Source organism: Apodemus sylvaticus, chromosome 16 (genome assembly GCF_947179515.1).
Source record: "Apodemus sylvaticus chromosome 16, mApoSyl1.1, whole genome shotgun sequence".
Lineage (NCBI taxonomy): Eukaryota > Metazoa > Chordata > Mammalia > Rodentia > Muridae > Apodemus > Apodemus sylvaticus.
Genome location: NC_067487.1, coordinates 65,860,635 through 65,885,749, shown reverse-complemented (window position 1 = coordinate 65,885,749; position 25,115 = coordinate 65,860,635). Strand labels below are relative to the sequence as shown.

Genomic DNA, 25,115 nt, shown 5'->3' with positions numbered 1-25,115 from the left:
ATTCCTTCTACCTCTGCCTCACTTGCAGTGCGCCACCAATCTGAAGTGTCAAATGGATGTGTTAAGGCATTCAGACAGGGACACCTAGTGCTGGGGATTCAGAAGAGAGGCCGTGGCTTCCAGCTCCAACTCTGAAACTAGATAAATAAATGAGACCTCTTACTAAAAGATATACCAAACACAGTAATTTCATCAGTGCGGGAAGCACAAATTAAGAGATGGCTTTCAGTGAATTCACGTGTATTGCACACTTTCCTTTTAACCTGGGTGCTTTTGTTAAAGCAGAGGGAGGCAAGCCCACTCCGTGAAATGGAACCCTTACTGTTAAAGAGGCCCAGAACCTGAGACGCCTGAGGTCACGGCCCTAAGGCAAAACCTACTACTATGATCCTGCTAAATTAACACAGCCATAAAACAACTCCCAATGGCATAGTTTTATACCCATGTGAAATCAGTACACCACACAGCCTTCAGCAAAGAAGCTTCTTCCTGCAGTAGAGGCTAACACAGACCCACAGCTGGACAGCTTGCACGGAGTAAGAGATGTTGGAGCATCCTATCATAAATGGGACATCCTCGTCGCATCCTCCCCGAGGCTCAGGGACTGTGTGGGAGAGGAGGTTGAAACAGTGTAAGAGCAAAAGGTGTGGATGACCGCAAGGGAACGGTGTCCTCCAGACCCACCAAGGCTGACACGGGTGACACACAGAGACTGTGACAGCATGTATAAGACCTGCACGGGGGCAAGCCAGACCACATCCCCGTGAGAGAAGAAGCGGGCAAGGTCCCACTCCTAACAAAGAGGCCATTGCCGTTTACCCCTGCAGGAAGAGGGTGGAAACCTGAGCTTTCTCCAGTAGAGATACTGTCAATCAAGCACACACCAGGGCCGCCTTCGCGCTCAGAGTAGTTGGCCATTACAAAACCGGCTCCATGTGTGATGGCTGCTCTTGGTTATCAACCTCGCCGCATCTGGAACTAACTGAAACCCGAAAATGGAAGGCACACCTGTGAGGGATTCTTGCCTAATCTGAAGTGGGGAGATCCACTTCTAATCAGGATCTTTGAGGTAAGAAGACACACCTTTAATCTTTTGAGCCAGAAAAGCCCATCCCTAACCTGGGCCACGCCTTCTGCTGTAGCCTATATAAGGATGTGGAGGAGGATGCTTTTGCTCTTTGCTGCTGAGCTCTGGCTGCCCTTGCTGGCAAATCCATCTGCGCTAGTATTTCTGCCAGATTCCAGCGTATACTGAAGACCAGCTGAGACATCCAGCCTTGTGAGTTGAACAACTAGATTCCTGAATTTTCCGTTCATAGGCAGCCACAGTTGGATTTGCTGGAACACAGCCTGTAAGTCATTCTAAAAATTCCCCTTTCTATATATAGAGAAAGAGGGGAATTTGTTCTATAAGTTCTGTTACTCTAGAGAATCCTAATACACTTTTTAAAATGTGCTTTTTTAAAAAAACTGGTTTGCTGGATTAAAAAATAATATGATCAAAATATATTGTATGAAAAGAAATAAAACTTGAAAGAGGGGTAGGGAATCTAATAATAAATTTCTCCATTGCAAAATTATTCCTTTCAAGATATCCAACAAGATTTTTGTTTCCTCTAAAGTTCTTGGCATAGTAAAAAGTCAACAAATAGGTCTATCAGGTTTGTTTTTTATTTTGTTTTATTTTTTAAGTTAGGGTTATAGTAGTTCCATGGCAAAACGTGTTCTCTTCATGAGCAAGGCCAAGGGTTCATCCCCAGCACCTCCCTTCCTAAACCACTTGAACAAAAGCAATTAACATGGATTGTAGTACTAACAAAAGAATTTGTTTCTTTTTTTACATCTTTTTTTCTTATTGTCTTCTGGCTAGCAAGGCTTCTTGTCCATTGTTCAAGTGTCTTACTTTGACCAACAGAATGTGAGCAGAGCAGTACTTGGACTGAAAAGATTCAGTGGGTAAAAAAGAAAAAGTCGTTAAGGACGATCCATCACCCTCTTCTGGATTCCACTGGCACTGCACCCATGCAAGCACAGACCCCACCACCACCACCACCACCACGCTAAAACACTAAGTTATAAAGCAACAAATTATTAGTGAGGGTTTTTGTTTTGTTTTTATGAATAAAGGGCAGAATGTGCCAGCTGTGCGTAAGAGCTAACTGGTGCATTCTTGAATTTGGCAAGTCACTTCCTTACGACTATTGTAGATTATAGTCCGTATGTCGATTAAAAATCCGTATGGTGGGAATATTTAAAGGGCTGGAACAACAAACTACCTCACAGGATTGCCCCTCAACCTGCAAAGCCCCAGAGCTCTCACCCGCACTTTAGCGGGCTGCACTTGAAAAGGTTTCTCTTTCCACCCGGAGCGTGGAACCGAGAAACCCGCCTTAGAAGGCAGCTGCTGGCGGCTGATGTAATTGTTGTAAATCACGCAAACGCTGTTACTCAATATAATGAAGACAAAAGTAGTCCCCTGTGCTGGTGGTTCGGGTGAACACCTTTTCCTCCTTAGACCTTGATTGCAAGGACTTCTGACTTGTGTCACATCAGAGTCCTTAAACAGAAAGAATGCGAGCAGTGCCCCCGGCTAAGGATCTGGACCAGCTGAATCCAGGTCTTGGAAGGTTAACGCAAACGTGCGTTTAGCCGCGGCTAAAACGCTTTCAGCATCCCTGCACTATTATTGCACCGTTCAAAAACCTCCCACAAATTTCAATTCGTTAAACTAGTTCTCCATCCGTTACTCTAAACCCCTCCCGGACCGGATGGTTTAGCAGGGCGCCCCGGCGTCCAGACCACGCGTCACCGCCCCCTGGACGCCCCCAGACGCACAAACTGAGCGCTGTGTCTTTAAGGGGGAATCGGCTCTTTCCGTCCAGGACAAAATGTCTGCGAAGAGCCCGGAGGCGAGGGGCGACCTTCGCGGCGTCCCGGTGAGCGTGGCTGGCTGGGGCTAGGCGGCGTGGCGTGGCAGGAGCGATCGCGGGGACACCGGGGACTGCAGTGGTCTCGGGGGTCCGCGGGGACGTCGGAGATCGGAGAGAGCGCGGGGTGGAGAGATGCGGGGGACGCCACGCAGGACCGCGGGGACTTCGGGAGCCCCTAGGCCCTGGGCTGGCTCCGGGGCCGCAGCCGCGGGTTTTGCAGGGGATGCCGGCTACCCCAGGCTTGGCGGAGGGGCCCAGCCTGTGGGCTTCCAGGGCCTTCTGGGGCTTCTCGGTTCTCTAGGGTTAAACAGCTCGGGGGGGGGGGGGGGGGGGAATCTGTCCCCATAAAGTTGCCTCGGTGAAAGCTGACTTTGAACCCAGCCTGCGGCTGTGTGCCCACCGGGGCCCTCTTGCGCTAATTGTGACTTGGTTAATGTTTCCCACCTGTGCGAGGGGGAGAAAACCGGTGTAAACCAGAATCCCCTCCTCCACTAGACACAAACAAAAGAGTTTCCCCCATCCTTTCCCGGCACACTGGTGCCTTTGGTTGTGCAAGCCTTCTGTGGCTGCCTCAAAGCTTTACTAAAGAGAATGGGAAGAGTTTTCCTTCATTGGAAGAAAAAAAGTACCTGCCTTTGCTGAGCTCCAAAGAGGTGTTTGGATAATTAGTTTCCTGAGTTGAGAACAGCTGTTGGATAATTAGTTTCCTGAGTTGAGATAATTAGTGGTGTTCCTGATTTTTTTTTTTTTTTAAGACAGGGTCTCACTATGTTTCCTTGGGTGACCAGGCTAATCTCGATCTCAGGGACTAACTGTCCTCTGCCTCCCAAGGGCTTGGATTAATAAATTCATGGGATTAAATTCCTATGATTCCAGTTGGCCTCCAAGATAGTTCAGGCAAGTGACAATAAAAAGCATAGGAAATTTTGTTTTTTAAAGTGTTTTTTAAAGAATCCATACCAGGTAATTCTCAACTTTAAAATATTTTTAAGTTACAAAGGCCATAAGTGTGTTTATGTACATGAATAGATACATATATATTAATGCAGAGCTGAAATTGAAGGTGCACTTTCGGGCATAGTGCCTTATTTTAAAATGCATTAATGGTGCTTTGGTGCCTTTTAGCTAATGGTAGAAGTAGCTGAGAACCCAGCTGAGCTTAAAGCAGTCAGGTAGCACTTTTGCTTTACTAAATAGCTATGAGTCCAGTACTTTTTTAACAGCCCATGTAAAACCTTTTTCTGAACCTTTTTTGCACTTACCTCTTGTTTCACAATACTTTGCAGTCATTTTTACTGACTTAAAACACTTTGTATGTGAATGCTTCCACTCCCACCTGGTGTTTGCATGCCCATGAGGATGCCTGAGGAAACCAGAGTGTCGGATTCCACAGAGCTGGCTAACAGGCAGTTAGGATGAGCGGCTGGACCCGGATGCTGGGATTGGGATTCCGGTCCTCTGGAAGAGCAGCCGACGCTCATAACCACTGAGCCCTCTCTCCAGCCCTTCTACCAGCTTTTAATATATGCCTTCAGGCTAATAATTACAGACTAATTTTTCTAGTTGTCTGGGTCTGTTTATGAATGAGTCCATGGCAGGAAACTGATAGGTGAGCAGAACTGGACAGATCACAGGTGAGTGGATTGTAGCTCCTTGGCACTGCAGCTGTGAAGGCTAATTAATTACTCAGTTATGTTTGCTTTGATTTTAAACCTCTGTTGAAGTAAGCACAGGTGCAGTTAGTGTTTCACATAATCTGTGAATTTCATAACATCAGTTTTTCATGTTAGATCCAGGCTCAATCAACACATCCCTGTTTATTACTTTGCCGGGCCAATCCAACTGAAGTGACTGGCCTTGACTACAGAAGCACAGACAGGACTGCACCTCACTTGTTTCCTTTTGAGAATTGTTCCCTGGTTCTTTGACCTCTGGCCTACCCAGTTCTAATGTGTGCAAACATGAGCTCCTGGGTGGCTTGTAGTGACCACATGCCTTAAACAAAGCCAGGTAGATGTGCAATAAAGGTGCACGGCAAAGCCCGGGGCTTTAGAGTGAATGGAAAATGGAGCCCTGGTGTCCTTCGGGATGGTTAAGGTTTATTGTAGCTCAGAGCGCATAGCCAGAGGCAGCCAGAATATCCAAACTGAAGGAGCCCTGAGAGGGTAGGGGGAAGAGAGGCAGGAGGGGCTAACAGCCTGGCGGGCAAGTAGCCAAGAGGTACTAAAGTGGCTACTTTATAGGTAAGAGTATAGAGAGCAGGGGTTGGGGGAAGGGAAGCCAGCCCCTGAGCTGGAAGGTGTAGGGTAAGGCGCCAAGTAAGGAGTACTGAGAGGAGCCAGGCCTCTGTAACAGGTGTTGGGGACGCTGATGGAGACCAGCAGCCATGGTCTACTTTGATAAGTTAAATAGTCACCTTAGCCATTTGTCCTGAGTTTGAGACGGAACAGTTTTCTTCCTTTTTTTTTTTTTTCTACAGGGCAGGAGATAGAACACTTGCCTAGCATATGTGAGTACAGTCTCCTAACAGCACACACACACACACACACACACACAATAAATAATAAATAATAAATAAAAACCAAAACCACCAACAAAAGAATTACTAGAGATAGTACATCTGCTTGTCTTATGATAAATGTTAGTTATACATATGTACATGTATACATGTATAGACATACATATTAGCATATAAGACCATAGTTGCACCATCTGAGTCCCAGTGTTCTAACTCTGGTCATCAGGCCTGGGGTAGGTGCCTTTAACTCCTCAGCCATCTTGCGGGCTCCATAGTTCCAGGTTTTAGTAGCCTCCTTAGCCTGTGTTGGTATTTGTGGAAGTCATACTGAGGAGTCTGGATTTAACCTGGTAGTTACTAGTGAGTTTCTTCAAAATGGACGCAAATGCGGAGTGATCCACAGGGAATCTGTTCTCTCACCGGATGCAGGCTCGTCACTCAGAGAGTGGACCCAGGTGACATTCAGCAAGATTTATAGGCACAGCGCCAAAGTGGTGGTCTCCCCTTGCCGTGAAAGCTCGCAATTAACTTTGTCATCTAGCACATGTCCCCTCTAAAACTGGACTCAAAATTGTCTGTTACTAAGTTGATTTTATCCTAGCAGTACTTTTAAGTAGCTTGAATGTGTTTAATTTTAAAACAAGAACTCAGAAGCCTAGTTATATACTAACAAAGCAGAACTCTTTTTGAAGCCAAACGCTGATGTGACTTTAACCAAGGATGTTGGAATTTTTATTGGAAATACCACTTCCTCCCCCACGCCCCTGCCCCTGTGGTGAGTGTTTGAAGGCAGAGTCTGCTCGCCTCTTCTCAGCTCGGCAGCAGCAGGCCCAGGGGGGTGGGGGGAGCCCCACACAGGTGCATGGCGAACTTTTATTTGGATGAGAGTTGGCCAGAGTAAAGGCACAAGCAAAATAATCGCACCTGCCGGCGCCTTTGTGCCAGGTTTTAAAAATGTCCAAGGAAAAGAATGAAAAGTCTTGGCCTTCATTTTCTCCGTTAACTACTCATATACTAATGGTTATGCATTGGTATCTGGTGCTAACAGATGTGGACGTCACCTAGCCTAGGCTAGCCCACCTTGCCGTAGTCCCTGGACCTGAGTATTGAGCAATCTGTGTCTATGTGAAGGGCTATTTGGAAGGGGAAATCAATCTGAAGAGCGATGGTTGTGGGTCTCAGGTCCTTTCTGGTTTGCTTTGGGCATTATGAGTCTCTTAGGACTCCATCTTGGATGTGTGTGAGAAATGCCACAGTGCTTCCCAGCCACTACAGTCTCAGTGCTGGTGCGCCTGAGCGGGAGGTGCTAGTCACGCCTCTGCAGTGCCTCTGCACAGTGCTGGGCAGCCAGGCAGCCTGCATCTTGGCAACCCTTTAGAAGCACACCATCTTAATTCACAGAAATGTACCTGCGGCCTCCGCAGCCTGGTGTCTGCTCTGTCAAGCAGGGGAACAGGTTGAGCTCCTTCCTCTCCCGTTCCATCCTCTGCTTCTTGTGGGCACAGAATCTCCTGCTTGAGCAAGGCTCAGGGAACAACGCTACACTTATGGACCCTATAGGTCCATGTCGCCCTTCAGATGGCAACCCTCTGTGCCTGTGGATCTCAAGTGTCTGAGCAAGGGCTTCGTCCTTGGGACCATCTTCCTCCAGCCTCCTTAGTGTCTGTTTCCACCTGAACTCATAGCTGAGAGGCCGAGGGTTGTTTATTAAAAGTTGCTTTTTATTTACGTATAGATCTTGCCACATGCATTGTGGCAAGGCATAGGCATAGCACCCATACGCTTTCTCAGGTTTTCTTTGGCTTTTTTAATATTTCCCCTCCTCCTCCTCTCCTATCACCTTACACCTCAGCTGTTATGTCTCCATACTTTCTTAGCCTGAATCTGTGGAGACGGCTCCATATAGGAGTTTTGGACTCTGTGATGATGGTATGCAAGTGGTAGACATTCAGTAGAAGCTGTATTTTTTTTTCCGATGCAAAAAGAGGAATTTATTGTTCCAACATGTTGGGGTCGCCCTGCACACAGAGAAAGAACGATCACGCACAGCCCACCCAGTGGGCCTTTATACCCTCCTCAGGGCAGCCGCCATTAAACACAATGTGATTGGCGGAGCAGTGTTACCTTTAAACTAACTGGCAATTAGAAGCTGTACTTGGAGTTCTGACATGTGATGTGGCTAGCAGCACACAGCACGGGCAGCTGGGCAGAAATGCCCAGTGGCAGCTCTGGGAGCCTCGCAGTCATGAGGAAACGGCTGATGCTCCGTAATGCACTGCAGTGTTTAGTGCACACAGTGCTTGGTAGGCTAACTGGGTTAAAGCCAGCTTCTGCTTACAGATCTTCCGTATCTGGTGGGTTCATTAGGCTATAAAAGAACATTTGTATCTTTACTGCACTTTACTACACTATAGAAATCTGGCATTATCTAGAAATGATGGGATTTTATACATACTTTATAACATGCCCCCCACTTTATCCCCCCCCCCGAAAAAAACTTCTGCTAGAACACCTGGTAGATTTCCCATCCTTTAATGACTGCAATAATATTCCCTGTTGTAGACAGACATTATATACTCAGCTGTCGTTCCCATTCTAAATAATAATGAAGTAAATATCCTACCACCTATGACTTCATGTGTTGGTACCTTTAGTTCTACAGAATAAAATCACACCTATTTTTAACTAATGTAGAAGGTTCCAGATGGCTTTCCTCAAAGCGCTCAGATGTTTGGTAGGAAGCGAGTGTGCCCTGTTTCTGCCCCCTTCCTGACTTTGGAGGTCCTGCCTGCCCACCTCGGTCAGGGTGGTGGATGTAAAATGACACTTGCGCTTGCCCCCATAGCAGTTCCCTGAGCAGAACTGCCTTTCCACAGATGTTTGAACTGGCCCTGGGGTCAGTGGCCTACCCATGATTCTTGCCCAGTTTGCTATTGGATCGCTCGCTTTTTAAACATCCCGTTGTGAGAACTCGCGGTGCTCTGTCGTGCTGAGCAGTTCAGGAGCTAGATGGGTGAGCCTGGGCTTCCGCTGGGCTCCAGGTAAAGCAGAAATGGCTCGGGTTGCATTCTGGGGCTGGGCAGGTGCGGGGGCGGGGCTTCCACCCTGATAGAAAGTCGTATCTTAGGGAGCCGGGATGCGGCCGCTGTGGAGGACAGAGAAGGTGGAGCAGTCCTACCATGCTGCCTTCCATTGGTTAAGACCTCCAACAGTAAAGGGCTGACCAGGCAAAGAATGTCCTCTCCACCACCTCGGAGGGGCAGGACTGAGCTGGCCCACACCCACCACCTCGGAGGGGCAGGGCTGTGCTGGCCCACATTGCAGTGTTGCTTGTCCCCTCTCTGGTGAGGAGCATGGTGAAGAACTCATGCTAGCCTGAACTCCCAACAGACCGCACATGTGGCCGGTGCGCGCTCAGCATCCCAGAATTTACAGGAAGCCCAGCTCGCAGCTCACAGGGATGTAAAAAGCTTAACAGAGATGGGTCACCCCGGCATTGTTAGAGGTGCATAAGAAATGGGGACTCTGAACCCTCCACACAGGTGAAAAAAACCCACAGGCTCACATGCCTGTCAAAATGGTGAAGCGGTAGTCAAATCCTTTTAAATTTATGAAATAAAGTATACAGGTTCACTATGATAGCATTCCATCCTCTGTCTAGTCACTAAAACAAGCCCTGAAGAGTAGATCAAAACAGAAGGAAATGGAGTTTTTAACAGATGGGGTATATAGATAAAACTAGATAACCAGGTTCTAATATGAAATCTTGTCCTATGTACTCTTTAGAATAATTGGGCAGCGTGAGGAGATCTGGGTTTCACTGTGACATTTTCATACGTAGCTGTTTCTCCACAGTTCGTTCTTTTACCCCTCACACACATACCTACCTTGCTGGTCCCATTGTCCCCTGAATGGTTCTACCTTCTGCTCCTATGACGCATGTCTGCTGTCATCCTCTTGTCCCCTCCCTAGCCCTTAGCCTCTTCTCTCTCTGTACAGTCGTGTCCTACAGATGCATACATTTGTGTATACACCTTACTTCTGTATGTGAGGGGGAAGTGGCACTTGTCTGAGTCCGGCTTATTCACTGCATACAGCTCAGTTTCCTCCACTGTCCTGTGATGTCAAGCTTTCCCTTGTCTGTATGTGTCCCCTGCCACATCCTCAGCCATCTGTTGATAGACATCTAAGCTGGTCATATTTTAATTGTGTGTATATGGGGGGTGCACATAAATACCCTGGGAGCTGGCTGTCACACGGGATGGGAGCTGGCTGTCACACGGGGTTGGGAGCTGGCTGTCACACTGGGTTGGGAGCCAGTGCTTCCAGTTTTGCTGGTTTGCTTTGCATTGAATTGACTAAGAGTCAAGAGTCTTCTGTGTCAAATGAATGTTGGGTGTTTGTTCTCTAATTCTTGCAGGTGATTGCATTAACTCTGTAGATAACTTTTGATAGCATAGCCACTCCCACTATTAATTCTGCTAAACCATGAGCACAGGCTCTCATCTTCAGTGTCTACTTCAAATTTTTTTCAATATTTTAGTTTTTATATTAATAGAGATCATTCACTTTAGGCTTTGGGGTTTTTGTTTCGTTTTTATTTTTGTTTTGGTATTGAGAATGGGATTTTCCCCCCTTTTTTCTTGGCAAGTTTGTTACTAGTATGTAGAAAAGCTACTGATTTGGGATGCTGAGTTTGTTTCCTGTTACTTTCTGAAATTGTTCTCTGGTGGTGACCTAAGGGTCTTCTCAGGATCCTGCCATCTGCAAGTTGAAATAATTTCACTACTACATTTCTGTTTGTACCCATTCCCCTCGCCCTGCCTCCCCACACTGGCTGAGACATTGAGTGAGTCCACTGAACCAGGGCAGAGAATGGGCACCTGTCCTCATTAGGGAAAATGCTTTGTTTTCCCCATTTATACTGTATATAGCATTGGCTACTCTTTTTGCCCATATATAGCAAGAATGGTTTAACAAAAGCTCAATAAATGTAAGTGTACATAAACAGACTTAAAGTCAACCACATGATCGCCGAAGCAATGAGGGATAAATAGAACATACTCAGTACCTATTGCGATCAGGGATATTGGTCTATAGTCTAGTTTCTCTCTTGTGTCCGTATCCGGGTTTGGCATAGAAGGAATCCTGGCTTTGTAGAGAGTTTGGTAGTGTTGCCTTTTCTGTTTTTTGGAATGGTTTTGAGGCACATCTGTAGTAGCTTCTTTTAAATGTTTGGTAGAATTCAGCAGTGACCCCGCCCTCCTTTGTTGGGAGACTTAATGCCATTGCCTGTTACAGAGCTGTTTAAATTATTCACTTTCTCTAGCCTTTAAGTCTGGTAGGTCATAAGCAGCTGGGAGTGGTCCACTGTTCTTTTGGAAAATGGGTGGTCTAATTTCTAAATGTCCGGGAAGTTTCTATAGTTTTTGCTGTTTTCTAGATCTGCTTCACTGTGATCTGTTGATTCCTTTGTATTAAGATTCCATGGGCTACTGAAGAGAACTTATAGCCCTTGTCTTTTGGGAGGCTATTCTGCATGAATCTATAATTTACAGTATAGTTTAGCTCTGAAATTCCTTTGATCTTTAGTTTGGATGATCTGTCTGGACACGGGGAATGGGTGTCGGAAGCACTCGCTGATGTCATTTCTGGGATTTGATGCCCATTATTTTGTAAAATTGGGAACCTAAATCTCTCCATGTCCATTCGTGTGTGTGTGTGTGTGTGTGTGTGTGTGTGTGTGTGTGTACGCGCGCGTGCGCACAGACACAGACATACATGTACATATGCAGAGGTTATTTTTCCTGGCCTTTGTCTTCAGTTTCATTGATTTAACAGTTCTGTAATGTTAGTCTCTCCTGCTCCTCCCTCCCCCTGGCAGAGGGAGCAGTCACTGGCCCATTCACTAAGCTTGACTCTCCTTGGCCGTGATGCTTCCTGCGATGGTCATCAGAAGAGCCCAACAACTCTTAAGCATTCTGTTTTAACTTTCACAGTCTGTCCAGATCCACACATTTGGTCCACTTCCAACTTGTTCCAATTTGTTCCAAATGCCAACTTTTTAGGTTTTTTTGGATGGAGGGGCAGGGAGTTGTGTGGGTGAGTTGTCTTAGCCATTGGACCAGGGTGATGGCTCAGCAGGGAAAACGCTCGCTTTGTGAGCCTGGTGACCTCTGAGTTCAATCCCCAGAACTCACGTAAAGATGGAAGAACAACCCCAGTCCCTGGGTGAGTTGTCTGATCTCCGCACCCATGCTGTGATGCCTAACACATATTGAAGACTTGGTAATTACAGTCCTGACACTGCGTTTGGGTCCCTCTTGGGTAGATACTTTAGCAGACAAAGCTTCTTCCCCAGCCCTGTAACTGGAAGTGTCAAACAAGCTTTCGATCATTCTAAATGAGTGTGTCCTAACCGTTAGTTAGCATGGACAATAAAGACTATGTGCCTATGTGTTGTAGACTTAGAAAATGCTCTGGAATAGAGGATCCTAGATGGGTGTTCACTGGTCATCTTCCTGCTAACCAAGGCTGTTGTTCCATGGCATTTCTGTGAGTCTGTATGTCCTATAATCTCTAAGATCATCCTGAGTTATCCTGTACACATCTTTCTACTTTGGAACCTAGGATGGTCCAGAACCTCCTGCCAATAACCAGGACCTCAAGGTCATGAGAAAGACCTGGCTACCTTCTAATTTAAAGGCTCTGCTTTATATCTGCCTAGTTCCTAAAATGTGCATACTTTGAAAGCTTATGGTTTCCTATATGGCCAATTTTCTTATAAGTACATTGCTATAATCGCCACTCCTAATATGTGGTGTTTGGGATCAAATCTAGTCACGTGTGCATGCTGAACAAGCACACTACCTAGTTACATCTCCTGCATTTAGCTTAGTTTCTTGATTCACATACGTGGAGATAACTTGTTCGGAAGAGACCGCTTAGTGCAAGAAGGACTAGACATCTCTAACATTCTTTTCTTAGACATTGGCATTTAATGCTGAGTATTAAGGAGGGGAGGAAAAAGCATATCCACAAATTTTCTAGCATAAAAGGTAGTTTGTCCTCAGCTAATGTTTATAGGATCTGTGTGTATAATAATTACTGTTATTCTCCCCGCCTCCATGCAGACACTGCAGAAGGAATGAAGAGTAAAAAGCCCCCGAAGACCACCATGGAAAACAGAGGCAGGCCTGATAACCCTGCAGAAGAAGGCAGCCCCACAGGGCTATCCTACTCCGAGGCCTGGGGCTACTTCCATCTGGACCCGGCTCAGCCTAGGCAACGGGTGAGCACCTGGGCCACCTGCCGCCTGTGCGGGGAGCGAGTGGGCGGCCATCCCACCTTCCAGTTGTGGACACGGGCGCTGTGGCAGCACCTGAGTGCTGTGCACCTGCAGGAGCTCAGGAAGAGCGCTGATCAGAGCACACCGCCCACCGCGTGCTGCCGGCCGCTGGTCACCGTGGCTGCCGAGGGCGACTGGGCACGCCTGTTGGAGCAGATGGGCGCGCTGGCAGTGCGGGGCAGCCAGCGTGAGCTGGAGCTGGAGCGGCGCGAGGCGGCCCTCCGACAGGCGGAGCTCGCGCTGGAGCGCAAGAGCAAGGCTCTGCAGCAGGAGGCGCACTCCTTGGCGCAGGAGCGCCGCCAGCTTCAGGTGGAGCGCGAAGCGCTGAGTGAGTGGGTGAAGAAGGCCAGCCCCAGTGCGAGCCCCAGTACACAGGTCCCGCAACAGCCTTCTCCCACGCCTCTGTTGCCCAAGGAGGACCCTGATGTCGACAACGACGGCGGGATCACCAAGATCCTGCTGTAGTACCACCAACCGCTCCGTGTGTAAACCTAACACTGCAGGCTCAGCAGCGTCCCCAAGTCCAGTAGCCTGGTTCAGGTACACAGGATGGGCCTCTCAGCTACCTCCTTGCAGTGCCTGAAGGCTTTTTAAGCCAGAAGGTTCTCTAAACACCAAAGACTCATCACACCGCCAGCCTTTCAGGGGAAGGGGCATGGTTATTTATCCAGGAACCTGTCCACTCCTTTCCAAATGTATAATCTTGACCCAGCACTAGCATGTTCCAGAAAGGAACCTTGAGTATCACCTTCAGCATCTATAGAACCCTACATTGGGCCAGTCCCAAAGAGACCCCTTTTTGTTCCTGTCCCTCCTTTGACCAATCTGAGGCAAAGAGCACCCTTTTACGTAAATCATCTTTCCGTGTGTATATTGGACACAGTGACGGGTACATTCTCCCATTTTCTGGTCTTGCATCTTGACATTAGCAAGATATCTGTCACTAGGGAGAATAGTTTCTTGCCCCACAGGTCCCCACAGACCTCCCCCTGAACCAAAAGAGAATGCGGAGTCCGCACCGCACTGCCTTAGAGTCAGCCCCTGACTCATTCCCTCCCTTTCTTCAGTCGGTCCCCGCAGTGCCTCCTACCCCGAAGGTCAAGAAGTCCTCCTTGCCCACCCACACTTGGCACTTTGCGTCCCCCCATGTTTGTCTCACACAGTATTACATACTGAGCTGCCACCCAGAAACCAAATACGGTTCCCGCCCCCGATGTTCTTTCTGAAGTCCCTTTCGGAGGTGGAACGTGGAACGTGCTTTCCCCAAGTTTTGTTTTGAGATACGGTCTTTTTTTTTTTTAGTAGATGAAATGTAAATGCCTTTTTATGAACAGTGTGGAAGGGCAATCTGACCATTATAAAACAAGTACATTCTAGGACAAATCTGTACATTTGACTTGGGAAAGAAATGTTTCTATGACATAAAATATAACACTAACAGATTAATCTCATGAAATACTTGTAGTTTTGCAACATACTCTTGGGTCTTTTTTAAATAAACTATATGCATTGTTTTCCTTGCATGTATGTCTGTGGGTGTCAGCTTTGGGAGCTACAGACAGTTACGAGCTGCTGTGTAGGTGCTGGGAATTGGACCTGGGTCCTCTGGAAGAAGCATTCAGTGCTCCTAACTGCTGGGCCATCTTCCCAGCCCCGTTGTTGTTGCTACTGCTGCTGTTTTGGAGTTGTTTGGTTTTGGTCTCTAAAGCTTCTGTTTTCCTGAGTGAGTTTGAAAATTAGAGTCATCCTTAGCACTTGAGCACAGGAATGCACATAAATTATTGAAGGTGACTTCTAAGCAAAGACAGAAGAAAATAGGTGAGTAAGCGACCTTTAAAAAGTTCTGAAAGTTCGGCCCTTTGAGGAGTAAGTGACGAGTCTTTATATCGTTGGTGAGATAAGGTTTTTCTGTCCCGGAACTCCCGTGCAGACCAGGCTGGCCTCAAACTCCGATCTGCCTCAGACTGAGACTAAAGGTGTGAACCAAGTCCCCAAACTGTTTTTACTCAGAAAACTTGTCAAAAATTTTTTTTTACCTTGAACAATCTAGGAATAGTTGAAAGGTAACAAATTGAATACCCGTACACATGGATGGCTATATATGTGGTTATATATAAAAAACAAGCATCCACTTGTATTTTAGATTGGTTTTTATGGGCCATCTTCTACATTCGGCCCCTGGTTCATTTCCTTACAGAGTTTCAGTAACTTCTGCCAGCAGCCCACAAATCCCTGCCTTCACTGCTCACCCTGGGTCTGGACTTTCACACCCTGTTCCTGCGTTAATGGCTTCTCCTCCTCCCTATCTGCCACACTGACACCTGGTAACTAGTATTTTCTGGGCACGCTGCACGCAGCAGCTCCAAGGCGAGGTTATCAATATTGTGTGTGCTTTATAAACAATGTCATCGAGGAGTCTTATTAGGTGAAGGGGCATGCTGCCAAACATGAAGACCTGAGCTCCATCAGTCGGGACCCTACCCACGCAGTGGGAGAAGAGAAGCAATTCCCACAACGTCAGACTCCCATATATGCACTCCCGCGCGCGCATGCACACACACACTAAAAGCTTAAGTGTTTTAAGGAAAAGCTTGGTGCAAGATTGAAATGGTCAGGACGGCATCCACATGTGGCCAGCTGTCTGCAAGCTGTTTTGAGACCCATGGTGATGCATTCCTGTGATCTGCACTTAGGTAGAGGCAGGAGAATCGGGTGTTCAAGGTCATCCTGGTGGCATGTCAAGTTTTAGGCCATCCTGGGCTGCCTGAGTCCTTGTCTCAAAGGCGCCACACATAAACAACTCGGCAACCTGAGGACAGTTTCATTGTGTAGATGAGCGGGTACAGCCCGCAGCTTTCTCCTCGGGTACAATCGCAGCGGAGCGGGGTGCTATGGGGGGCTCATTCGCAGAACCCTAAGCACACGCTTATGTCTATAAAATACTGCACCCTCCTCTCGCCGTTCAAGACTTCTCATTCACCTGGGATTCATCTCATCACTGTGCGCCCACCCTCCTGTCTCTCAAAGTCCCTTTAGGGTAAAACCTGACACCTGGGGCTGGGGTACAGCTCAGTACCTGTCAAGCCTGTGAGAAACTCCCACTGGCAGGGACAACGCCCATTGTAAGACTCTGAATCTTCCTGAGGGGTTTCCTTCTCCGAGCAGGCCAGCCAGTAAGCGGCTGCTTTCAGCCATGCCTTCCCTGCTGATAGGCTTGGGCTGAGGAGGTTGGAGGGAGCAGTTCACCATCTGTGCTTCCAAGTATGAGAGCTGTCATATGCACTCTAAGAGACGTTACGAGTTGTTCTGTAGTTAGACGTAAAATTCATTTTAATTCTTTAAAATTCCCAGTAGAAAATTAGCTTAGCTAGAAGTAACTTTTTGTTTATTTTAACTGGAAATAGCTTTTTAATTTTATTTCATTTTTTTTAAAGAGAGTCTCAGTAGCCATGTGTGGCCTGGAACTGGCTATGTAGACCAGAATGGCCTCACAGAGGTCTACCTGCCTCTGCCTCTCTGGAGTGTTTAGATTAAAGGCATTTGTACCACATCCCTGTTCAATTTTAAAAATTTCTTTAGCCAAAGAAACAGATTTTAAAGATGCCAGTTATTAGACTTTCAGGCCCCACAACTGGAGGAAATAGTTTGGACAACTCCGTCTCCTTATACAGGTCATGCGAATGTTATGCCACAGTCTAAGAACAGAAAATTTCCCAACATCCACATGTCACCAATCATTTACAACTTCTGTGTTAGCTTAATAATGACATTTCTCCTAACAATTGGACTTTAGCTTCAGATCCATTTATAAATCACACTGTAAGATCTGAATTTGGATGTTTTAGAAGCAAAGACGACTAAGAGATGTTACTCTTTTATCTCACCCAACAATCAGAACCATGAAACTAGAGGAGTCCATTTTAGAATTATGCTTTTAGATTCTTTACAATGAAGAGAACAGAGAGGAGTCGGGCAGCTCTGAGTGCTGGCTTGAGAGGCAAAGGGAGAGACTTGCTCTCTGCTTACTTGTAATTTTTTATATCAAGCTTTATAATAAAAATTATCTACATTTGCAAGCAAACCCTTTCCCTCTGTGCTCAGCTTTCCCGGTCAAAGGTCAAACATGAGGGGGTATATCGTCACCATTTTCCAACACCGTCTAGAGAGAGCTCTCTCCCTAGGCCACCAAGCCATCATTTGACAGTTGAGGACGATGGGCTCTGACCACTCAGCAGGCAACGGGGACGCCAGGTCACCTGTCTCCAGCCTCCTCTCCAGGCGTCCCGCCTCTGGCTTTGAGGGATCCTGGCAAACACACCATGTGGCTGGCACAAACATGGTGCTAGCATTGGCATTCTAGGACCAGCAGAGGAGGCATTGTCTGTCCGGCTCAGGGTTGGGGGTAGGGCCAGAGCAGACTGCTCACAGGGAACTGTCATTCCTGGTTGGTGATCGGGACAGTCTTGCGTGTATCCGCAAGGCTGATAAGGTGACAGGGTTTGCTGATGGCATCACTGCTGCTGCAGTGAGAGGAGGAGAATTTGGACCGCCATGGTTGTACTGCGCACTCTACGTTGGGAGCTGGAGCAGAAGTGTGAGCATAGCGGGTGACATGGCGCCCGAGCTGTCATGCTTGGTGGCAAGAGGATTTGACTGGCACGTGCTAAGTTTCCACTGTGACTTCTGTGCCCTTAAAAATCCCAGAAGGGAGTCACAAACACTGTTCCGATTTTGCCGTTTGCCTAAGATTTTGTTGTATTCTCCCTCTGGACCCTGCACTACTACTTAGCTCTGTCAACTCGACCCAGCCTAGAGTCATCTAAGAAGGGGGTCTCAGTTGAGGGATTACTCGGCTCCAAATGGCCTGTGGGCAGGCGTGTCTGCAGAGGAGAGTCTTCATTATTGATTGACACAGGAGGTGCCCTGCAGGTGGTCCTGAGCTGTGTGAGAAAGCTGACAAACCATGAGCCTTTGAGTGAGCAGGCAAGTGCCAGTGTTTCAAGCTCTTGCCCTGGCTAGCTCAATAACTAGCTGAGACCAGAAGGCAAATAAACCCTTCCCACGTGGTGCTTTGGTCAATATGTTTTATTTTAGCGGCAGCAAGGTAGCTAAAACAGTGCTCCGTTTCTGAAGGTCTGAACTTTGACCCTGCAGCTATCGCTGTGTGACTCTGCCTGGAAAGTGGATCAACCTAATTAAAGTCCCCTTGGCTCTAATCTGCTACAATTAGAAGAAAGATACTAGAACAGCAATTATAGTTCAGTGAATCAATTGCTTGGTTGACTAGATTTTCTTTTCTCTCTCTTTTTTTTTAATTCGATATAATTTATTTACATTTCAAATGATTTCCCTTTTCTAGCCCCCCCACACCCCGAAAGTCCCGTAAGCCCCCTTCTCTTCCCCTGTCCTCCCACCCACCCCTTCCCACTTCCCCGTTCTGGTTTTGCCGAATACTGTTTCACTGAGTCTTTCCAGAACCAGGGGCCACTCCTCCTTTCTTCTTGTACCTCATTTGATGTGTGGATTATGTTTTGGGTATTCCAGTTTTCTAGGTTAATATCCACTTATTAGTGAGTGCATACCATGATTCACCTTTTGAGTCTGGGTTACCTCACTTAGTATGATATTCTCTAGCTCCATCCATTTGCCTAAGAATTTCATGAATTCATTGTTTCTAATGGCTGAATAGTACTCCATTGTGTAGATATACCACATTTTTTGCATCCACTCTTCTGTTGAGGGATATCTGGGTTCTTTCCAGCATCTGGCAATTATAAATAGGGCTGCTATGAACATAGTAGAACATGTATCCTTATTACATGGTGGGGAGTCTTCTGGGTATATGCCCAGGAGTGGTATAGCAGGATCTTCTGGAAGTGAGGTGCCCAGTTTTCGGAGGAACCGCCAGACTGCTTTCCAGAGTGGTTGTACCAATTTGCAACCCCACCAGCAGTGGAGGAGTGTTCCTCTTTCTCCACACCCTCTCCAACACCTGCTGTCTCCTGAATTTTTAATCTTAGCCATTCTGACTGGTGTACTTCGGATGGCGGAGAAGCATCTTAAAAAATGCTCAACTTCATTAGTCATTAGGGAAATGCAAATCAAAACAACCCTAAGATTTCATCTTACACCAGACTAGATTTTCTTATTGTCTGCATTTAGAAACAATGCTGTCACATAGCTATACTTCTCAGTAAAAATAAGTATTTTTTAAAAGATTTATTTATTATATGTAAGTACACTGTAGCTGTCTTCAGACACCCAAGAAGAGGGCAGCAGATCTCATTAGGTACGGATGGTTGTGAGCCATGATGCTGGGACCTTTTGAACTCGGGACCTTTGGAAGTAATCAGTGCTTTTAACCGCTGAACCATGTCTCCAGCCCAGTAAAATAATTATTAAATCTAAAAATGGTATCTGGGTGGTGGTGGCACACACCTTTAATCCCAGCACGTTGGAGGCAGAGGCAAGTGGATCTCAGAGTCGGGGGCCAGCTTGATCTACAGAGCTAGTTCCAGGACAGCCAGGGCTACACAGAGAAACCTGTCTCAGAAAAAAAAAATTAAAATGTTTGGTGGCTCATACCTGTAGTCCTAGCACTTGGGAAGCTGAGCCCGGAGGATTGCTGCAAGTTCAAGGCCAGCCTGGGCCACAGAGTTTGAGGCTAGCCCAGACTAGAGTGAGATCCTGTGTCAAAAGCACAGTTCACGGCCCTTTCCAGGCAGCGGTAGCTAGATCTGCAGCAGCGGACTGTTCTCCCAGGCTCTCCGCCATCCTGTCTGCTGTCAGCACTCGGAACTCTTGCTTTGCTAACTTGAGACTGATGTCGTGCTGGCTGTTCCCAGCCATGAGCTCAGTGATGAGAGCAAACTGTGCTCTCAGAGGAACGAGAGGCTGGCTTTGTCCTGTACCATCTTAGTGACTTAAAAAACAAATTCGACTTAGAGTTCTGCAAATTCTGAAACGGATCTCAAGGGTCAGCAGGCTGTCCCTTCTAGAAGTTCTAGGGGGACATGCAGTTTTGTCATTTCCTGCATCTAAGAGCTCATAGCATCCTTACTTCCAGTCTCAGTTGACTCTTGCATTTCCCTGCCTCTCTCTCCTATAGTTAAAAGGCTGCCTTTAAGGACAGCTGGTTAGCATCCTAACCTCATCTAGACCCTAATCGTTCCTTCCTTCCATAATCTGTTGACAGGCTTACACAATCTTACATAATCTGTTTCAAGGCTTACACAGACATCTTTGAGGGGAAGTCATGCCCGCATCTGACCACAGGCTAAGGTAGGTATGAGAGAGGGACAGGCGAGCAACTCTCCTAGAACGGATGCCACAGTGCGTCCTAAGCTGCCCCTTCAGACATGTTTTTGCCCCGTGCAGGGGACACTCAGACTTCTGGGACAGAAAGTGAGTGTCAAGAATGTCTCTAGAAAGAAATTAGAGTCCTCAAGGATCTTGAAAACATCTGTGACTGTTGAGCAAGTTAAATAGGAAGACTGTAGTGGTGTGTGGGTGGTTGCCAACATGCTGAAGTGAATGGGCGGGGTTATAGCTGAGAAGCAGGGTGGTTTGATTAGCAAGCTGGAAGCCCTGGCCTTATGCCCCATTTAGGTTACAAAAAAATCAGGGCCTGGAGAGATGGCTCAGTGGTTAAGAGCACTGACCTTCCAAAGGTCCTGAGTTCAATTCCCAGGAACCACATGGTGGCTCAAAACCATCTGTAATGGGATCCAATGCCTTCTGGTGTGCCTGAGACAGCTACAATGTACTCATATACATAAATAAATCTATTTTTTAAAAAAAAAACCCAAGCTTCCTGCCACTTAATGCCGTTAACCGTGCCAACCCCCTAACTCTGGGCCCCAGTCTGCTCATCTGTAAGATGGAGATAATACACACCTCACCAGGCTGTGGGGAGGAAGACACAAGTTAGCCAAAAGCTGGCTTATGGTTAGACCCAATGACCAGGACTTCCATGTCTTACTTCATCTGAGAGGGGCCCAAATGTAATCCCACGGCCATTTGAAAGGACAGGCTCCCTGAGGGGACTAAGAGAGGCTGCACATAAGCCACAGAAACAGTTTGTAAAGTCATTCTCCTGCCCAACCCCAAAGGAACTGGTCCCTCCCGCCAAAATTGTTGCCACCCAAGATTACCGGTCACATGACAAGCCCTCCATCGTAGTGACCCCGTAGTCTCCTCGTAGTGACCCAGGAGCAGATACAGTTATTTCAAAAGTACTTCCTTCCCACAAACACCTTGTAGAGTGACCACCAGATCTACCACTTTTTTTTTTTAGTACATCCTTTGAATTAGCAAAATATTCATCTTTTCAGAAACTTTTTTCATGTTTAAAAATAGTGCCAGAGCCTGGCGACTACGGCACATGACTAACCAGGTTAATCTTTCTGACTAATACGGTGAGATTATAACAAAGCCACGATAATTATTTTTGTGTGACGAATAAGCTGGTTTGACAGCACTGTAACGTAGGGTCACCTAAAGCAGCATAGTTACAGAAGAGATTAAAGCTGGTTTTAGTTGGTTTATGAAGTGGAACACTGGAAGCCATTATGTACTTAAACAGTATTAAGTGATTCTTCTTTTGAAAACCTTGATAATGACATTTCTGAGATCAAACTTCATAGAATTAAAATAAGGCTTTAAGAAAAAAAAATCCGTTAAGTGGCAATGAGAGCCTTGTTCTTGCAGAATGACTCTCGTGGGCTTCTGGTCAAGATAAGTAATGTGCAGGTGAACGAGCCGGTGACCTTCCTAACCTTTGAGTCTGCCGGTAATGGGAGTTAAGTAATTCACTCTCGCGTGTTCAAATACATCTAATACCGCTCCACCAGCTGCTTCTGCCTTCTGCCCGACAAGGAGCACTACGCCACGGCGCTTTCTCACAGGTGAGGGAAGTTCGCTTCTCTGTGGAATAACTCTGAGAGCGCTTTCTTTCTGAGCAGACAGGAACACCCTTCTGTCCACACACCAGACCTCCCCTGCACTCCTCGGGCCTCCAGGGACTACCTCCATCAACATCAATACCTAGCAGCTTGACTCACAGCTTCCGTTTTGATTTTTGCTCTGTCCATCATCTACTGGTCAGGTTGAGAGGAATACAACCCAATGTCTACACTGCTGTTGAATACAGTTCTTGGGCAGTGATACAAACTGCACCATCAAATGAGGGCCTGCGGCCTTGGCAAGATTTTAGTCATCTTCATGTCTCAAAGCTCAAAAAGATGAATAGTTGACTCAGAAGAATGGTTAAGGTCTCCAAAACTCAAGAGAAGAGTTAAAGACAGCGTTTGGTAAGACTTCTCCAAATAGCTTTGAAGACAAATCTGAAACCAGAAAAGAAAACGCCTCCCCACACCCTGTCCTGAGAAATCTACCTTTAAAACTTGGAAATTAACAGAGATGTCTTTTGCTTATTGTTTGGCCTTTGTGTTTTGCCTACTTCTACCTGAAAATAAATGTAGGCTCCGTGAATGCCGCAGGTCATCTGTGTGTCCTCGCTCACGGTGATCGCCCTAAGAACCCCAGTCAGCACCCAGCCTGTGCTAAGCACCCTAGAGCTGCCTTCTGGATCTGTGTATGCTGCTCAAACATGTTTCCAAAATCTTATTTTTCTTTCTAAAGTCCTGACAAATCAGCACCTCTTCTGAAGATGGTAAAGATCACCCATGATAGCTTCCACCTTTTCTCCCTGACTTGCCTACCAACACACTACTTATTCTCCAACATGCATCAAGAAACTCGGGTCCTAATTCCATCTTCTTGACGGCATCAACTGCCTTTCACCGAGGGGGATAAAGTAAATGTCTTAGGCCAATTCCTAATCTTCCCCGGGAGTCAGTAAACACATGTCCACTGTAGGACTCAGCTCCTTCACACACACACACACACACACACACACACACACACACACACACACACACACACCAGCAGCAGCAGCACAGAAGGGAACAGTGCCAATACCCAACAAATCTTGAGGGTTATTATATGGTGCCATGAAGGCCCATCTCATTAACAATTCCCAGCAATTACAAAGAAATACCAAGGCATAGAGATTAAATACATTTTTCCAGTGGTCATGTAGTTCAGAGGACTTGAACCCAGGGCCACCAAACTCTTTACCTTGTGCTCCTCAGCATCCCACACGAAATGAACAAAGACTAACATCCCAGCTCTGCAGACACACTAAATGGGGGGGGGGGATACACTTCTTCCTGGGTCACTGGGCCAGCACTAAGCATAGTTATGATCTATTAAAACAACTAGTGCTAATTATTAATTATGAATTAAGTCCTTATTGTGAGTACTCCTGACGTTCCGTTTTCCTGTAAATGGGAAGCAATGTTAAGGACGGGACAATAGGAAGTTTCTTGTTGTTTAACCATTTATTTGTTTTGACTGTGTGGGCCTGCGCATGCGTGCCGAAGTGGAAGAGGTCAGAGAGGACGAACTGCATTTATTTATTCTTGTGTGCGCATGCGCCTGCGTGCTGACGTCCAAGAGGTCAGAGGACAACCTGTAGGAGTTGGTTCTTTCCTTCTACCAAGTTGGTCCTGCTGGAACTCAGGTCACCAAGTTTGTCAGGGGCACCTTTACCAACAAAGTCATCTCAGGCATCTGGGATGGGGCAGTTTGGCTCTATCGACAACAGCTGTTAGCTCGCTTTCCCTCGCTGTCCTGGCTGCCTTGAACCAAAAGGCTGTCGTGCTAACAGACAACTGGGACGACCTTATGCCAGCGCTGGACATGCTGAATATTCTGCCGATACCCTGGAACAATCAGGGTATTATGATTCCAACACAGTGATTCCAGCTGACTGTCCTTAGCTGCGACTGCAGTGACAGTGACAGTGACAGCTGAGTGATAAGGCAGGCTGTGCTGGCCCATTTAATGTCAACTTGACACAAACTGGGGTCACCTGAAAGGAAGGATCCTCAACTGAGGAAATACCTTCAAAGGACCTGGCTGTAGGCCATTTTCCTAGTTAGTGATTGATGGGAGGAGGGGCCAGCCTACTGCAAGTAGTGCTATTCCTGAGCTCCTGGTCCTGCATTCTATAATATAGCAGGCAGAGCAAGCCGGTAAGCAGCACCCCCTCCCATACCCCGGGGCCTCTGCATCAGCTCCTGCTTCCAGGTTCCTGCCCTGTTTGAGTTCCTGCCCCGACTTTCTTCAGCTATGGACTATGATGCGGAAGTTTAAGCCAATTAAACACTTTCCCTCCAACTTGCTTTCGATGATGTTTTCCTTTTTTCATTTTTGTAACATAGCAAGCATGAATAACCCTAAGACACAGGCCAAGTAGGAGATGGCCTGTTGCTTGGCACTGGGACTGGTGTCAGTCCTGATGGTATTGCGGATACAGATATAACCCCAGCCAGGCTGTTCGAAACAGTTTGAGCTAGACTCTTTGGGGCCATAAGCCTAGAAGTCTAAAAAACCTTAAATTATTTCTACCTTGGCCAGAGGGGTACAGCGCCCCCTGGTGGTCTAACAGAAAGCGGTAACTGGTGCCTAGAGACAAGGCTGTGGTTGTTAAACATCCAAAGCATCTCTGACTAACTGGTGCTGAGGCAAGGCTGACTGTCCCAAACAAACAGTGATGGTGCACACACTCCACAGCTATACAAGCAGACTACTGAGGCTCACTCAGCAGGTCAGCAGAAAGAGACTATCCTTTGCTGTTCCTATTTCTGCTGCAAAGCAGGCCCAATAATAGGCTTACTCAGAATGGTCTTGACTACTCAGTTTGAGTTTGGATGTGGGAGGGCAGGATAGAGGGAAGACAGCAGAGGCGCCAGCACCAGGCTCCTGCCTTATAAGGCAGGTGCCTTAGGAGGCCCAGCAGGAGCCACACTGCGCGTGCTATAAAGATCAGCATTTGGAGCCAGTGGTGAACAGTATGAGAGTGGCCAGGCTAAGAAAGGAGAGGGGAGAGGAGAGAGAGGAGGAGGGAAGGGGAGGGGGGAGAGGACAGAGAGGAGGAGGGAAGGGGAGGGGGGAGAGGAGAGAGAGGAGGAGGGAAGGGGAGAGGGGAGAGGAGATAAGAAACTGGAAAGCTGAAGCTAAAGAAAGAAGCATTGTAAGGACCCAGAGAAGAAAAACTGTGAGCTCCCAGTGCCAAGAGTTCTAGGGAGCTGTTTAGGACCAAGAGTCTCAGAGCACAGGCTGAGAGCTGTTATCGCTGGCCACTGGTTGGGTATGGGAAGGGACTTGCACAGGGACTGTGACATAGCTTCTGCCCACCCAGTGGCCCACTGCTGCCAGAGTCAGAGACCAGCACTTGGCATATTTTTTGCTG

The 25,115-nt window shown here is 47.1% G+C and overlaps 1 protein-coding gene and 1 non-coding gene across 2 annotated transcripts; both read left to right on the top strand.

Moving 5' to 3' along the window:
• The first annotated feature begins 2,776 nt into the window (after nt 1–2,776).
• Zbed3 (zinc finger BED-type containing 3) lies at nt 2,777–14,305 on the top strand. The gene is made up of 2 exons (XM_052159952.1): nt 2,777–2,936; nt 12,582–14,305. Exon 2 carries the CDS (start codon nt 12,596–12,598, stop codon nt 13,259–13,261), a length of 666 nt encoding a protein of 221 aa, XP_052015912.1. The 5' UTR covers nt 2,777–2,936; nt 12,582–12,595; the 3' UTR covers nt 13,262–14,305.
• Nucleotides 8,597–8,732, top strand: LOC127667169 (small nucleolar RNA SNORA47). The gene has a single exon (XR_007973816.1). It is a non-coding gene; the product is annotated as a small nucleolar RNA SNORA47 (small nucleolar RNA).
• Nucleotides 14,306–25,115: the final 10,810 nt, after the last annotated feature.

Bases quoted from the DNA above. Each gene is read 5' to 3' on its own strand.
- Zbed3 (XM_052159952.1), top strand. From the start codon at position 12,596: ATGAAGAGTAAAAAGCCCCCGAAGACCACCATGGAAAACAGAGGCAGG.